Source organism: Panthera leo, chromosome F3 (assembly GCF_018350215.1).
Source record: "Panthera leo isolate Ple1 chromosome F3, P.leo_Ple1_pat1.1, whole genome shotgun sequence".
Lineage (NCBI taxonomy): Eukaryota > Metazoa > Chordata > Mammalia > Carnivora > Felidae > Panthera > Panthera leo.
Window position 1 is genome coordinate 67,116,165 of NC_056696.1, and position 14,327 is coordinate 67,130,491.

At 61.7% G+C, this 14,327-nt stretch overlaps 1 protein-coding gene across 1 annotated transcript; it reads right to left on the reverse strand.

The window, feature by feature from the left end:
* Positions 1-491: 491 nt before the first annotated feature.
* Positions 492-13,867, reverse strand: BCAN (brevican). Its single transcript, XM_042925326.1, has 14 exons — positions 13,860-13,867; positions 12,842-12,951; positions 11,886-12,260; positions 11,383-11,557; positions 10,999-11,126; positions 10,206-10,499; positions 8,071-8,292; positions 6,974-7,597; positions 3,711-3,818; positions 3,066-3,224; positions 2,383-2,465; positions 1,851-1,995; positions 1,181-1,371; positions 492-876 (listed from the first exon to the last, which is right to left on the reverse strand). Exons 1-14 carry the CDS (start codon positions 13,865-13,867, stop codon positions 772-774), a joined length of 2,727 nt encoding a protein of 908 aa, XP_042781260.1. The 3' UTR covers positions 492-771.
* Between the last annotated feature and the right edge of the window lie 460 nt (positions 13,868-14,327).

The window sequence follows — 14,327 nt, forward strand, 5'->3', positions numbered from 1 at the left end:
CTGGGGACCCCTCCTCCGCTTCTCCCTTCCCGCCTCTCTTCTTCCTCTGCTGGAAGCAAGCCCTCCTGCAGTCTAACCCCCAAACCTGCACTCCCTCGAGTGAACCACCCCCCCCCCCCCCGGGGAAGCCTCAGAACTGAGACACCAAGGCAGCCGGGTCTCTGCTTTCTCCATGGCCCTCCGTCTCTCTCCCTCCCCAGACTGAGCTCGTCTAGGTCTGCTGGACCCGCACTCTGAGCACTCCAGCTCCTTCCGAACACGCTCCCACTCCCCCGATCCCCGTGAGCTCCCAGCTATTCTGTGCCAGGCACTGTCCTATCCACTGGCATCTTGGGGACCGCTCCGACCTCCGAAGTTAATAAACACAGAAGGGCTGTTTATCCTGGGAGGCCCAGCCCCACCCCACTTTCCTTTTTCTCTCACACAGAAACATCAACCTTGCTTGTGCTGAAATGCAGCTTTATTTCCTGCTGGTTTGGCAGGTACCCCATCCTGCAAGCCCAGTCCCCTGGGAAGCCCGACGGTGGGCAACGTGCCCCCCCCCCCAGGGGATGGCAAGGAGAGGGGCAGCTGAGGCACTTAGGGGCCTTCCCCGAGGCCCTGAGGGGAGAACCTGAGCCAAGGCAGGGGGGAGAGGGTCTAGTCTAGGCTGGAGCCGCCCAGGTGCTTCCCGCAAACCCCTTGAGGCACTGCCGCCTGGAGGGCAGCTGCACCCTCCCAAGTGGTCAACCGGTGATGGGGAGAGGGCAGTGCCGGGCAAGGCCTTGCTCCCTAGGGGCCTGGAGAGGGACTGGAAGGAGGGGTCAAAAGTTCCTTCCAGCGTCCCAGTAGCCTCCCCTGATGTCCTGGGGCCTTCGCCAGGTGCAGAGCTCGAGCCTGGGAAAGACACACACACTCACGCTCTCCCCTGGGCCCCTCCTCCTCGTCTCTTCTCAGAGCCTGCGCCCCGGGCGTTACTGCTCCCTGAGCCCCGGTTAAAGCACTCGTCTTGGCTCAGCCACTGTTCTCAGACATCGGCACTGAAAGGGACCCCAGGGCATCCAGCCCAGCTCCTCCTCTTTGCCTCACAGACGGGCAGTGATTACTCCAAGGTCACACAGCCAGCGACCGGCAGAGCTAGGACTAGAGCCCAGAGCTACTGTTGGCTAGTGCCCCCCACCTGCATTCCCCTGGCACTCACAGGCCTGCGGGGCACACAGGAGATCTGGGGGGGCTCCCAGCGACCATTCTCCTGGCAGCGGATCAGTGGCTGGTTGCGCTGGGTCAGCCCCTCGCGGCACCGGTAACGAAGCACGGTGTCGACTTCATAGCGCCGTCGTGGGCGGCCAAACACTTGAGCCAGGGGCAGCTCTGGCGGAGGCCCACAGGACACTGCAGGGGGGACACAGTCAAGATCTGGGAGCCCGGGTCTGCGGGTGACAGCTCCCAGAGTCGGCAGGAGGAGGAGGAGGGGGTGGGCCACAGGGTGATGCAAAAAAGAGCAGAGATTCCTGGTGGACCACCTCGTTTGTTAGACGTCCCCTTGCCCATGGCCTGGGACACGTTTCTGACTCCTCTGTAGCTTTGCGCCCTCCTTTTAATTTTGAGTTTATTTATGTATTTATTTAGAGAGTGCAGGGGAGGGGCAGAAAGAGAGGGAGAGAGAGAATCCCAAGCAGGTTCCCCACTGTCAGCTTGGAGCCCCCTGCGGGGCTGGAACTCACCAACCCTGAGATCTTGACCTGAGCGGAAATTAAGAGTCAGTGGCCTGTCCAGCGACTGAGCCACCCAGGCGCCCCGGCCCCTCCTTCTATACACCCAGCAGTGACGGATCCCCCTGGCGCCCCCTCCTCCCCCTTGCCCGGCCTCACCCAGACCCATCTTGCAGGTGTAGGACAGGTGGTAGTTGCAGGGCACATCACTCCATTGTCCCTGATCGTGCCACACCATGACCACGCAGTTCTCCCCGGACAGGAAGTAGCTGTCAGGCTGCCCAGGGTTCCAGTTCTCATAGAGCTGGGGGGACGGGGTGGGGGAGGCGGTGAGGGCTCCCGCACCGCAGCGGGGGGGCGGGGGGAGGGATGGACCCTAGATGGACCTAGGGATGGACCTAGGATGGACCTGAGCAGGACAAGGGGGGGGGAGCACTAGGAGAGAGGAGACAGGGGGATGGGGGGTAGGGGTCCAGGAGGAGAAAGGACAGGTCGCGGGCTTTGGCGGGGAGGGGTAATGAGAGCCAGACTGGAAGAGAGAGAAGCGCACGGAAGGGAGGCGGGGCCCGTGGAGAAGAGCGGAGAAAGGGCCAGAAAAAGGAGGGGGAGGGATGGGGTCACTGGAGGTGGAGGGCAGAAGTGCTTGGAAGAAGCGACCGAGCCAGCTAGAGGGGCGGCCGGAGCCTCTCACCAGAGGGACGCCATCTGACCACAGGAAGTCGCCTTCGATGGTCCGGTCGTTGAGCCCGATCCACTGGTACTCGCGGTATCGACCTGCGGAGGAAGCGCGGGCGGACGAAGGTGCGCAGTGAGCCCCGCTGCCAGCAGGTGGCGCCGCTCCCCGTTACCGGCGGCCCGCGCGCGCGAGTCCTTCCCGCCAGACCCACCCCGCGCTTCCCTGCTTTCCCATCGGCCCATCTGCCCGCGGACGGGTAGAAGGCAGAGGAGGGCGGAGGGGTTGGGGAGAAGAGAAGTGTCACCGGGGCCAGGAAGGGGAAACTCTGGGGGAAGAGCAGAAGCTTTCATTGAGGTCAGAGTCGGGAGCCGCAGAAGGAGGCGGGGGGGGGGGGGGGGGGGGGGGGGGGGGGGGGGGCGGGGGGGGGTGCAGTCCGGCCGATGCAGGTGTACTCCCCGCGCCAACCCCAGCCCTCTCGGCCTGAAGCCCCCCTACCCACGTGTGGAGGGAGCGAGGACAGAAAGGGGAATGAATGGATGGATGGATGGATGGATGAAGTAAACCAAGTAATGGGTACCTGAGTTAATGAGTAAGGGAGTTAATTAATTAACACACTCACGCATGATTCATGATGAGTTAATGGGTGAGTGCGAGAGAGCAGGTGACGAGGGTCCCCTCCAGCCCCGTCCCCAGCCCACTATTGATGAAGTTCTGCTCCTCGGGCGTGCTGATGCTGGCCAGGTGCGCGCCGTACATCCGGCACTGGGTCTCGGCCTCCTCCCAGCTCCTCCGGGTAGAAAAGTGCTTGTAGCAGGCGCCCTGGAAGGCGTCCCAGCCCGGACTGCAGAAGCGGAGGCCTGGGGCGCAGAAGGGCAAGCAACTGAGGCCAGAAGGGCCAGGTCCCCTGGAGGGGACTTGAGGGGCGGGATTAAGGTGCCAAGGAGACAGGAGGGCATGAGGGGAGAGGGGGAGCCAGGAGGGGCCCTGTGCAGGGGGCCTTGATGGCTTCCTCCTCTGGGCCACAGGGACTGCCAGGGTGAGGGCTGCGGCCCCAGCCTGGGTCCCCCCAGTCCTCCACCCCAGAGAAGGGCCGCGCCCTCCTCTCTTCCCAGGAGAGAACTGGCGGGTACCGAGCACCCCTCCCACAGGGGCCGCTCGGGAAAGGCATTTCTGGTCCACTTGACAGATGAGGAAATTGGTAGGGCTCGGAGAGGTTGTGTGATTTGCCTAAAATGGAGATTCAGGACAAGGCCCGTGCCCTCCCTCCCGGCTCCAGAGCGAGCACATTGTGGCAGGGGCCAGGCTCCAGATCCGCCCCCACCCCTGCCGCTCACCACACTCACCAACATCACACAGGTCCCCCCCATAGCCAGGCAAACACAGGCAGCGGACCCCCTCCTCCTCCTCCAAGCATGTCCCACCATTGTGGCAGGGGCTGGGGACACAGTCACCTGAGAGGGGAGAGAAGTGAGGTGGGAGGAGCAGGGGAGCACAACTCTGCAGCCTCTGCCCCCCAGGAGAGGGTTCGGCGCGTCCACGGCCCCAACGCCCTTGTCCTGAGAGCTATCACAGCATCTTGAAGTCAGCCCAGCCCTCAGTTCCGGTTTCTCTCCCACCCTGACCCCCCTCACCACCTGCCACTTCGGGGTCGACTCAGCCCCGTGCTGGCCATTGCGGTGCCCCTTGGCGTGGGCCCAGTCTAACAGGGGCTGGGCGAAGGTGGCCAGAAAGGCCCTCAGGACCCCACCCCACTGAAGGGAAAGATGCTGGGCTGTCAGTCGTGAGACCTGGACTCTTATCTGGCTCCTGGGTCTGCCGAGTGACATTGGACAGGTCACTCTACCTCTCTGGGCCTGGAGCTTGGTCCCCCACCGCCTTGTCTTTGTGCCGGGTCCCTGCACGGTTTTGTGTGGTTTCGGTGGGGGCTGGATGAAGCGGGAGGAGAGGAGAATCGCCACAGCAACAGTGAGGGGTGGCCTGCCCTTGACTGCTTCTGGGACCCCATACTGGGGTGGGGGTGGGGGGCTAGCTCTCCCTCTTACTCTCTGGGTAGAGTCAACAACCCCAGAAGCTGACAGTGAAGAACCAATCCCCTCCCCAGGCCCCCTCTGCAGGCCAGTCAGCCTACCCCCCTCCCCAATCCATCTCTCTCCCTTCTTCTGGCACTCTCTCCTCCAGGCAGTCCTCTTAGACTGACACGCTGCCCTGAAGGCCTGCAATCTGTTGTCTGGCTGGGTCTCCTGCCTTCTCCTCAGGACTCTCTCCCTCTGGATCCTGGGGTGGGAGGCGGCTGCCCTAGACCAGGCGTGGGTGCTGGACGGGGCAGATTCCACTCCTTCCGGTCCAGGAAGAGGAAGATGGCCCCACAGACTGACAGTGCAGGGCTGGGCTCTCAGCTTGGGAGGTAAAACCACCCCTGGGCGGGACTCTTCAGACCACGCCATACCCCCAGCAGCCAAGGGCGAGGCCCACTGTGCTTCCCTCCGCCTGGTGGGGGTGAGAGCAGAGGCAGGGGGAGGAGACGCTGGAGTCGATTCCAAGAATTTTGCTGGGATGACCTCGCTGTTTGGGGTGAAATGAATCAGCTGTTCCAGCACCACCACCCTGTCACCTCTCCTCCTGCCAACAGTTTCTTCCAGGCTGGTAGCACCAGCTCCCTGGGCAAAGGGGGAGGGGAGGTGTTTTATTTAGCACCAGGCCCCGCGGAGGGCAGGAGTCCTGCAGCCCCTTCTGTTCCTCACGCTTGCCTGCACCTCTGCGTTCAGCCAGCCAGCCCTGGGGAACAGAGACTTCCACACTCGGTCCCTGGTTGTCCACCCCAGGCCAGAGGTCCCTCCCCTGAACCAGGACCGACAGAGTGGGGGCAAGGGAACTCCTCTTGAAGGAACTTTCTGCTCTTCCTTCCTCCCCCTTCTTGGGGCCAACTGCTACATACAACCACAGAGTTCTTCACTCCTGCTGTAACAGCAGGGCCAGAGGACATCCCTCACCCACCAGGTGGGGTAACTAAGGTCCTGCAGAGACTTCCACTGATGCATCTCTTCCCACCAGACCCCCTCCTAACCCACAAGGCACTGAACTCCAAGGCCAGCTGGGCAGGGAGCCAATAGTTGAAATGGGGGAGGCTGGGCGTGATGCAGGGGCCCCTAGCCAGCCCTGGACCATGCAGGAAGGGCTGTCGGTCCTGGGACTGGGCGGATCCCAGCCGTCTCCAGGGATCCCCAATGGGAAGCTCAGCCTTCCCTGAATGGGTAGGGCGGCTCTCAGACCCCAGAATCTAACTCCCCACTCCTCCCCCCACCTCTACATTCCTTCTTCCTCGCCTCCTGATTTGTGTCTTCACCAGCATTAGGGACTTGGAGATCCTTTGGTTCAGGGAGGGTGAGACCATTCTTCCTAAGGGTAAGGTGGGCTTTAGTGCAGGGGTTAGTGAAGAAGGGGGAGGCTGTGGGCAGGGGGATGCTTGTTAGATGCCGTCTCCCTGCTGAGTTGTGCTGACGGGGGGCTGGGGTGCCTGGATGCCAGTTTGGGCCTCTGTGCTGAGATGGACTTTCTCTATCACGAGTCTGTATGTATGGCTCTAGATGGGAGCCATCAAGATGGATCAGAAATGAATACAAGCACGTGTGTGTGTGTGTGTGTGTGCACGTGTGCGCACGCACGCACACACACCCACACCCACACCCACACACACACACACACATTCAGGCTGGTGGGGGTTTCTCCCCATCAGGAGTGAGGGACAACCCCTTGCAGTCCCATAGACCGATGGACAGCGACTTCAGCTTTGGACTCTCAGCAGCCGGGAAGAAAGGCAGAGGAGAGCTAAGGGGAGGACAAGGGAACAGGGAGCGATGTTAGACAGGAGGGCAGGAAAGGGCGCTGGCTGAGGATGAAAAGGAGGAGGCAGAGAGGCGTGGAGAGCAAGGGACACGGGCGAGCAAGGGAGAGACACAGCACAAAGGGAAGCATCAGAGAGCTGCCTCCAACACAAATCCAGGGAATGAAAAGGGCAGACAGCTGGGGTGCAGACAGAGGGTGCCAGAGTTTTGGTTATAAAGTGGTTTAATAGAGATTTATTTCCAAGGCTTGTTTTCCATGAAACAGTCGAAAAATACTTCACAGAAGTAGTCGCTTAAGGCTCTGTGGGGGTAAGGGCTCTCCTAGACCCCAGCAGCTGACCCCAGGCCTTCCTGACATCAGTGGGGTGTCTGAAGGGGAGGGAAGGGGGCAGTAGGGGAGGGGCCTGAGCCCCGAAGAGTAGAATAGGGACCCAGGAACCCCTATCACAAGAGGAAGGAGGGTGCTCTGTGGGGCCAGTAAGTCACCAGTGGAAAGCCAAAGGCAGGAAGGAGTCCCAGGTGGTCAGTGGTGGGGCTGGAATCACGGGGTAGGGCCATGGCACTGGGGGTCGTGAGGTGAGAAATCAGAGAGCTGGTGTCCAAGGTTGGAAACCCACAGGCAGAGGTGTACAGGAGAATGAAGACGAAGGACAGGAGAGGCCGGGGCAATGGCGGTTAAAGGATCATGGATCATGTGACCCAGAGCTTCAGGGGGAGAAAGGGGAGGAGGAGGAAGAGGGAGGTTGAGCCTTGGGCGAAGTTACCTGATGAGGGGGCCACGGCCACTCCACCTTGGCTGGCGCTGTCAGTGGGCAGCACTGGCTGAACCCGCACTGAGGTCCCTGCTGGGACAGTTCTTCCAGAATTCTCTTCAGAGGGGGCCTCCAGTTCCCTGGCACCCTCAGGGGCCCGTGTGGCTGGAAACAGGGCAGGGGTATCCTCAGAGCTCCCTGTCTCCTCACTCTCTCCTCGAGGGACCCCAGACAGCTCAGGACCCCCGGCCTCCTCCCCCACCTCTCTCTCCCCAACCGGAGTGGGAGGTGGTGGGGAGGCCAGTTTCCCATTCGTGGGAGTGGCCAGAGTCTCAGTGGGTGGTCCAAGGACCCTGGGAGGCCTGGGAGCCTCTGGCTCTCCATCGGGAGGTGGTGAGGCACCAGGCTGCAGCACTGGCCTCGCTGGCGGTGGGGAGGCATGCAAGAGTGACTCCTCTGGGGTTGGCTCAGTGGGGAGAGAGGCCTCTGGGTCTGGGCTGCTGAGCTCGCTGGGCCAGGCCCACAGGGCCTCCTCCTCTGCCTCCTCCTCTTCCTCCTCTTCATCTTCTTCCTCCAAAGCCTTGCCTTCCTCTTCTGAGGACCCCGGGGGAGGGACGATGGATTGGGTTTCGAATTCTAGACAAAGCATAGGTGGTTCAGCACCAGGGACAGCACCGGCCGAACGGAAGACGGAAACGGAGGGGAAGAAAGGCGGGGCTGGGGAGGGGGAATGGGAAGGGAGGCCCGCGGCGGGTCGGGGGAGGCCGGGAGGAGGCTGCCCCTGCTCGCCACCAGAAGACCTTCAACTTGAGCTGAACTGTCATTAGCCCGGTACAAAAACATCGTCACCGCGTCTCCCTCTCCTTGTCTTAAAATTCTCTAGTCTATTTTGGGTAGGCAAGGAGGAGGAGGGAACAAAGGAGGGAGCACCCTGCTTCCCAGACCCAGAGAGTTTGGAGTAGAATGTGCCGGAAAGGCAAGGGGTGGGAGCGTACTGGAGAGATGCCCTGCATCACCGAGATGCTGAGAAGGGTCAGGGCCGTCAGGGGGCCGTAAGCCCAGGACAGGCGGCTTCACCCCCGCTTCTCTTACTAAGGGACTCCAGTTACCGAGGAGGGTCCTAGGGGCCTCCGCCGGGTCTTCTGGAGGGGACCTTGCACCTCCCCCATCCTCCACAATGGGGACGGAGTAGATGGCTCCCCGGGACTCGCTCTCCACGGCTTCCCGCGGCAGCTGGAGCTCCTCTAGGGTCTCTGTCACTGTGACAATGGCCTCCAGCCCATCAGAGGCTGGGTCAGAGGCCTCAGGCGTGGTGGAGGGCTGGCCAGAGTCTGTGAAGAGGAAAGTGTCAGTGGGAGGTTAAACAGGTGGCTTTGCACTCAGTCACAGCCTGAACTCGAGGGCTCTGGGTTAGACTCAGAGACCATGAAATTCTCCCAGTTCTCACTCATCTTTCCTGCGGAGGACCCATGAAGACCCAGGAAGCACTGCAGGACTTTATCACTTGTTCCTCAGGCATTAATCAAGTGCCCACTCTGTGTCATGCCAAGCATTCTTCTGGGCACTGAGGATACAGTAGAGAAAAAAGCACCAAGCCTCCTGCCCTAAGGGAGTTTATAACTTAGCTACGTAATAAACAAACACACATATAACGTTACCATATAAAGAACACTTGGGTAGAATAAGGAAACAGAACGGTGGGAAGTACTACTTTAGATACAGTGGTCAGGAAAGGCTCGGGGAGAGAGATTCCCTTGAGAAAGGACACGGAGGCAGAAGGATGGACAGGTGGCCTCAGGACCTTGGGACACCTTGGGAGCAAGGTGTGAGGGCTCCCAGGGCTCCTGAGACTTTTGAAATGGAAGGGGCCAGGGGGCATTGCCCAGGAGAGCTGATGGCTGGAGTGCAGGAAGGACATTCAACAGTCACCACCCGAGGGTCTCAGCATCGGGGCAAGAGGGCAAAGGAAGTGGTCGCCCCATCCTTCCAAAAGCTGCTCCCTTCCAACAACAGGAGCTTTCGAATGGATTACCTCGTCTTTGGAGAAGAGAGCCAAGATCAGAAAACCAATGAAGCGGCCGCGGAACTGGGCTAAGAAAAGCCCCGAGGGCTGTCTGTGCTTAGCCAGACGTGCAAGCACAGCACGTCCTGCCCCTCCCCTCCCCGCGTCACCTGCTCCAGTGAGCCTCACTCATGCCAGACAAGCAAACCTGTGTCCTTGCCTGCCTCTGTCCTCCACCTGTTCCCAACCTCTCCATCCAGCCCCTCTTTCTGTGGCTTCCTGGAACAGTGCTTGGCGCGTGATCAGTGTATAGACATGTTCATAATTACTATAATCATCATCATCCGCCTTTCGGTTGGCCTTTCCACAGGGACCTGCCTTCCTCTAGACTCCACTTCCCCACCGCTCCCTAGCCCCAGGCGGAAGATACTTGGAGATCTGTCCAATAGAAGTGATGCTTTTCTCTTAGTCTCTCTTCGTGCTGGGAGCAAGGCATCTTGTCCTCCCTCAGACTGGGGGCTCCCAGGGCAGAAGCAGGCCTTCTCCCTTCAGAGTAGGAGCTCCCTGAAGGGAGAGGCTGTGTATTCTCCCTTCATTTTTGCCTCCGGCCCTTGTCGCAGTCCCGCGGGCTCACACTTCAGGCCAGGACCCACGCACCCCATGGCACTGCCTCCCTGATTGTCAGTCACTGGGGGTGCCTCTGGGGGTCCCAGGCACTGCCTTCCCTTCAGCCCCCAATATAAGATGTGATCAGGAAGCCATCTCTGCCCCCAGCTGTCCTTGAGGACCTGCTCCCTGTGGGGGGGGAATTGTGTCTGTCCATCAATACTCAGTGGTTAAAGATCTGACACCCTCAAGCTGAAGGTTCTGGAATCCGTCCCCCCCCCCCCCGCCCCGCGAGGGCTCTTGAGGGCATCAGGTTAACTGGAACAGACCATTCGTTGGGTTCAGAGAATGTCCATCATCTCTCTCCACTCATGCGCTGACCAGAAATGGAAACCTATCCAGCCGCGCGGTAGGGAAGAGGCAGCCTTGACCCTGGAGAGACAGGCGCTCCCCGGGGCCACACAACCCAAGCCAGAGGGCACAACCAGAATGAGGCCCCTCGGTGCCCAGGCTCCCCCAGGCGAGCGGCAAAGACCTGAGCAAACCCGGACAGAGCTGGGTGGGACCAGAGGGCTCGAGGCTGTCTGACCCACAGAGAGAGGGGGGGGCGCGGCGTCTGCCGGGGGGCTGGCTCACCTCGGAAGCAGTAGACGTTGAAGCGGCTGTACTTGTTGGGGAAGCCGGTCTGGTTGGGGAAGAGGAAGAGAGTCTTGACGCCAGGCAGGCCCCCACCGCAGCGCTGGCTGGGCGTGACGATGGGGTAGCGCACGCTGCCATCGGCCAGCCAGCCGGGGCTGCAGCGGTCCAGGCCGCCATCCCAGGCTGCATACAGCTGGCCCGTGGTAGCAATCTCTGCACCCCGCTCGCGGCAGTATGCCCGTGCCTCCTCCAGCGTCAGCTTGTCTGGAGGGGCGCCCAGGAACAGCTCTCCTGGTAGGGAAGAGGGGGCCGGGTCACCAGGAAGTTGGGAGCCCCTTCGACCCTGGGCTCCTGCAGAGACCCTAGGCGGGCTTCTCTGGGCCTCAGTCTCCTCATCTGTGACATGGAGTCACACGTCCTATTTCAAGGTCAAAGTTCGGGTAGAGCCTCAGCAGAGATGTTATTACTCAGAGGAGCCCGGCTCGACGTCCTCATTCCGCAAAGAAGGTAGGCGAGGCCCAGAGATGCTAAGGGGCAGAGACATACACCGCGGGTGGCTGCAGAGTCAAACTCAAACTCAGTCTCGTCCCACCTGGCGGAGGCCCCGGCCATGGGCTTGCGTCCATGACTGTGTCTGGCGGGAGGGACACCGGTCATTTCCTTGGAAACAACCCCCCTGGATGCCCGAGTGAACACACGAGGGGCGACGGGTCCAGCACAGGCCCCTGAAGGACCTACAGGCAGCACCGGAGAACGGGCTCAGGCCTGGGAACGCCTCACCCCCAATCACCATTTAGGTCTTCAGCGTAGCAGTAGACATCATAGAGGTCATCTGGGTCCACCACGCCATAGTTCCGGACCCCAGGGAAGCCATCCATGTCTCCATAACAGGCCTCCCGTGGGGTCTGGATGGGATACCTGGGAGCGAGTACAGACGCCTTCACCAGGGATGCCCCCCCAACCCTCCCGCCGAACCACACTGCCCTCAAGGTAGCCAGCTGTCTTCCCAGTTCTGCAGGGACACCCCCCAGGGCGGGGTCCTCACCTCCCTCCTTCCCAGGAGGCAGGGAGCGCCGTGTGGCTGGCCCGAGGCGGTGGGCAGCCCCCCGCAGAGGCCGGGCCACCCGCCACCCCAGACACAACTAGAAACCCCCGGTCCGCGGCCCCAGCCCACCTCACGGTCTGGTCGGACAGCCAGCCAGCATCGCACTGCTCATAGCCCCCGAGGTAGGCGGCGTAGAGCTGCTCCGGGGTGGCGATGCGGGCTCCGATGCGGGCACAGGCCTCCTGGGCCCGGGCGAAGGAGAAAGCGTAGCGGGCAGAGCCCTCCCGGTAGAGAAAGACGACCCCTGAGGGGCAGACAGGAGCCGTGAGGCGTGGTCACCCCCATACCGGCCTCCCCTCGCCCTCCTTGCCACTCCCCTGGACACAAGGGGGGAAGTCCACATCCCGCTCACTCTACAGCACGAGGGGCTTAAGTTAGACTGGGCAGGATTTCCTCCGCCTGAAGACAGAAAGGAGGTAACAGAGGCCTGTGTCTACGCACTCCTTTTCCAGCTCAGTCTGTGCCTTCCACGTATGTTTGCTTCCCCCTCAGACTGTGGGCTCCGGGGTGGGGGGTGGGGGCCGGGGAGTGCTACCCTGCCCTCCCCTGCCCCCCTCCACCCTGCCCCTCACCTTTGACCTTGACCTCCACGGCATCGCTGCTGTCGTCTATGCCGTGCTGGACCTCGCAGCGGTAGATGCCAGAGTCGTTGGGCCGCAGCTCGCTCAGCGCCAGGGAGACGTCGGTGAGTGACGCCGGGTAGGCGGGCAGCGCCACGCGGAACCGGTAGGCCTCGCTCACCTTGACGCGCAGCCCCCGCGCCACCAGCACCTCGGCCTCCCGGCCCCCGGACAGGAAGGTCCACTTGACCCGCGGGGAGCCCAGCACGGCCCGGCGGCCCGGCGGCGGCCGCAGGTAGTGAACGTGGCACGGGATGGTGAGGGCGCCGCCCAGCACGCCCTGCAGCGGCGCGTCGCCCGAGATGCGCACGCGGAAGGCCCGGTCCTCTGCGGGTGGGCGGGCGGGGCCGGCTGGGACTCAGCGCCTGGGTCCGAAGGGTCCCCCCGCCCAGGTTTCCATGCGCCCCCCCCCCCCCCCCAGGGTCCTGCATCGCCACCCCGCACCCTCTCCAGATCTGTCCCCAAAGTCTCCGGGTTGGCTCCGCCCCCAGAGTGGCCAGCGCCACCCCACGATTCCCAGGCTGCACCCCAGGCTTTCTAACCTCACCCCTTGGGTCCTCCAGTCCTCAGAGATTCCCTCAGAGTCACCTGCAGGATTTCTCCCCCTGTCCTGCCTCCCAGCTCTATTCATCCCTCCCGCACCCTAGAGACGGGCAGCCTGGCACTCCTGCCCCTCCCCAGCCCTACCCCCAAGTTCCCCCTCCCCTCCCCAGAGCCCACAGCTCATCCCTTCCTTATCTCCAAGTGTCCCAGGCCAGACCTTTCCCCGCAGTGCCCCCCCCCCCCCATCTTATCTCCTCCCTGGGTCCCCCAAGGCTGGAACACTTTGGTGGGATGAAAAGCGAGGCCATTCCCTTCCATAGGGGAGATGGAGAAGACAGACAGTGACCCTGAGTGGGGTCGCTTACCTGAGCTGTCCCCTTCCAGGGCATCAGTTGAGGCCGTGGGGCCCGGGGCCAGGGCCAGGGCTATCAGCAGGGGCAGGAACAGTGGGGCCATGCTCAGGCTGCTGGAGGGACTTGAGGAGGAGAGATGGGGTTAGACTTCAAGATGGACTTCCCCCGGCACCCGAGCACGCATATCCTGGCCCAAGAAGCCCAGCGTCCCCACCTCACTGTTAACACCCTCGTTTCCGATCCTGTCTCCCCACCAGGGATTCCTCCTCGGAACCAAGACCTGGGCGCTAGTCAACTTGCTGCAAGTTCCTTAAGCTCTCAGGGCCTTTGTTTTCTTCCTTGTAAAAGACCAGCATCATAACCACCTCGCAGGGTGTAATGAGGCTATGTGCTTTCCACCCTAGGACCCCTGTACAGATGCACAGTGGCAGGCATACAGCAGGAGCTCAATAAATGCCCCCAGCATGAGTGGTGGGTGCTGTTACACTTAACAATTCCCTCTGCTTTTCCCAGTGCCAGACTCCTTCCTCGAACCCAGAGCCTCCTCCTGCCCCAGCACCCTTCGAACATTCCCTTCCTGTCCCTTCCTCCCTGAGTACCACACCCCCCTGGCCTCTTCCAGGAGGGCCTCCTAGACTGACCCTGGGCATTGCACAACTTCTCTGTAGCCCAACCCCTCCTTGACCTCTCCCTACCCCACCGTTACTTATAAGGAAACTCTTCTCTTTACTCCTAGCACCCTCCACCCCCTCCTTGGCTGCCTTCTCCCTTCTTCTTCCCAGCCTTCCTTTCTGCCTGGCACGGGCTTTCCCACCGGATCCCCTGGCTCAGAAACCAGCTGGGACAAAGCCCCTGTCTCTGCCAGTCTGGCTTCCATCCAGCCTCTCCCTTCCCCCCGCCCAGTCCCAGGCTGGGGGGTGGGCTACGGGAGGGTGAGAATAAATGGGAGGGGCCATCTCCCTCTTGCTCTCTTGGCTATCAGACACTGTGACAACCCGGAATATTCCTCTGAAGATCTCAAAGCACTTACACTCTCATAATGGAGGGATGGGGAGGGGGGGTGACATTGAGAAATGGAACCCAGAGAGGCAGAGAGGGACAGGGCTGACCCAGAGTCCCCAGCCAGGCCAAGTCAGGTACCAGCCCGATGAGCCTCCAGGAGCGAAGGCTGCAGGGCTAGTGTCCAACGTCACCCTTAAGGGCCGGGCTACACTTAGGAGACCTTGAAGACCCCGCCATGGGGCAGGTCGACCTGCAGCAGGAGGGACGCAGGTTAGACTCCAGGCAAGACTTCCTACCGATCAGGCTCATTCCCACTCCAGGCCCACTGTTCAGCCTTCATCTTCTGTGCCCTCTCAGGCTCTGCCCTCACGCATGTCTCCCCCTTCCTGAGCCTGAGCTGCTGGGAAATGTCTCCCCCAAATCCCCCCAGGGAATCTCAAAGCCCCCCCCCCCCCACCACTGTAACCTCCATTTCTGCCACTACGGTGGGCTTCAT

Excerpts from the sequence above, each read along its gene's own strand:
- BCAN (XM_042925326.1), bottom strand. Across the intron at positions 3,819-6,973 it reads GGCCGTGGCCCCCTCATCAG|GTGACTGTGTCCCCAGCCCC; the intron begins GTAACTTCGCCC and ends CTCCCCTCTCAG. Across the intron at positions 3,225-3,710 it reads GGGGGACCTGTGTGATGTTG|GCCTCCGCTTCTGCAGTCCG; the intron begins GTGAGTGTGGTG and ends TCTGCGCCCCAG.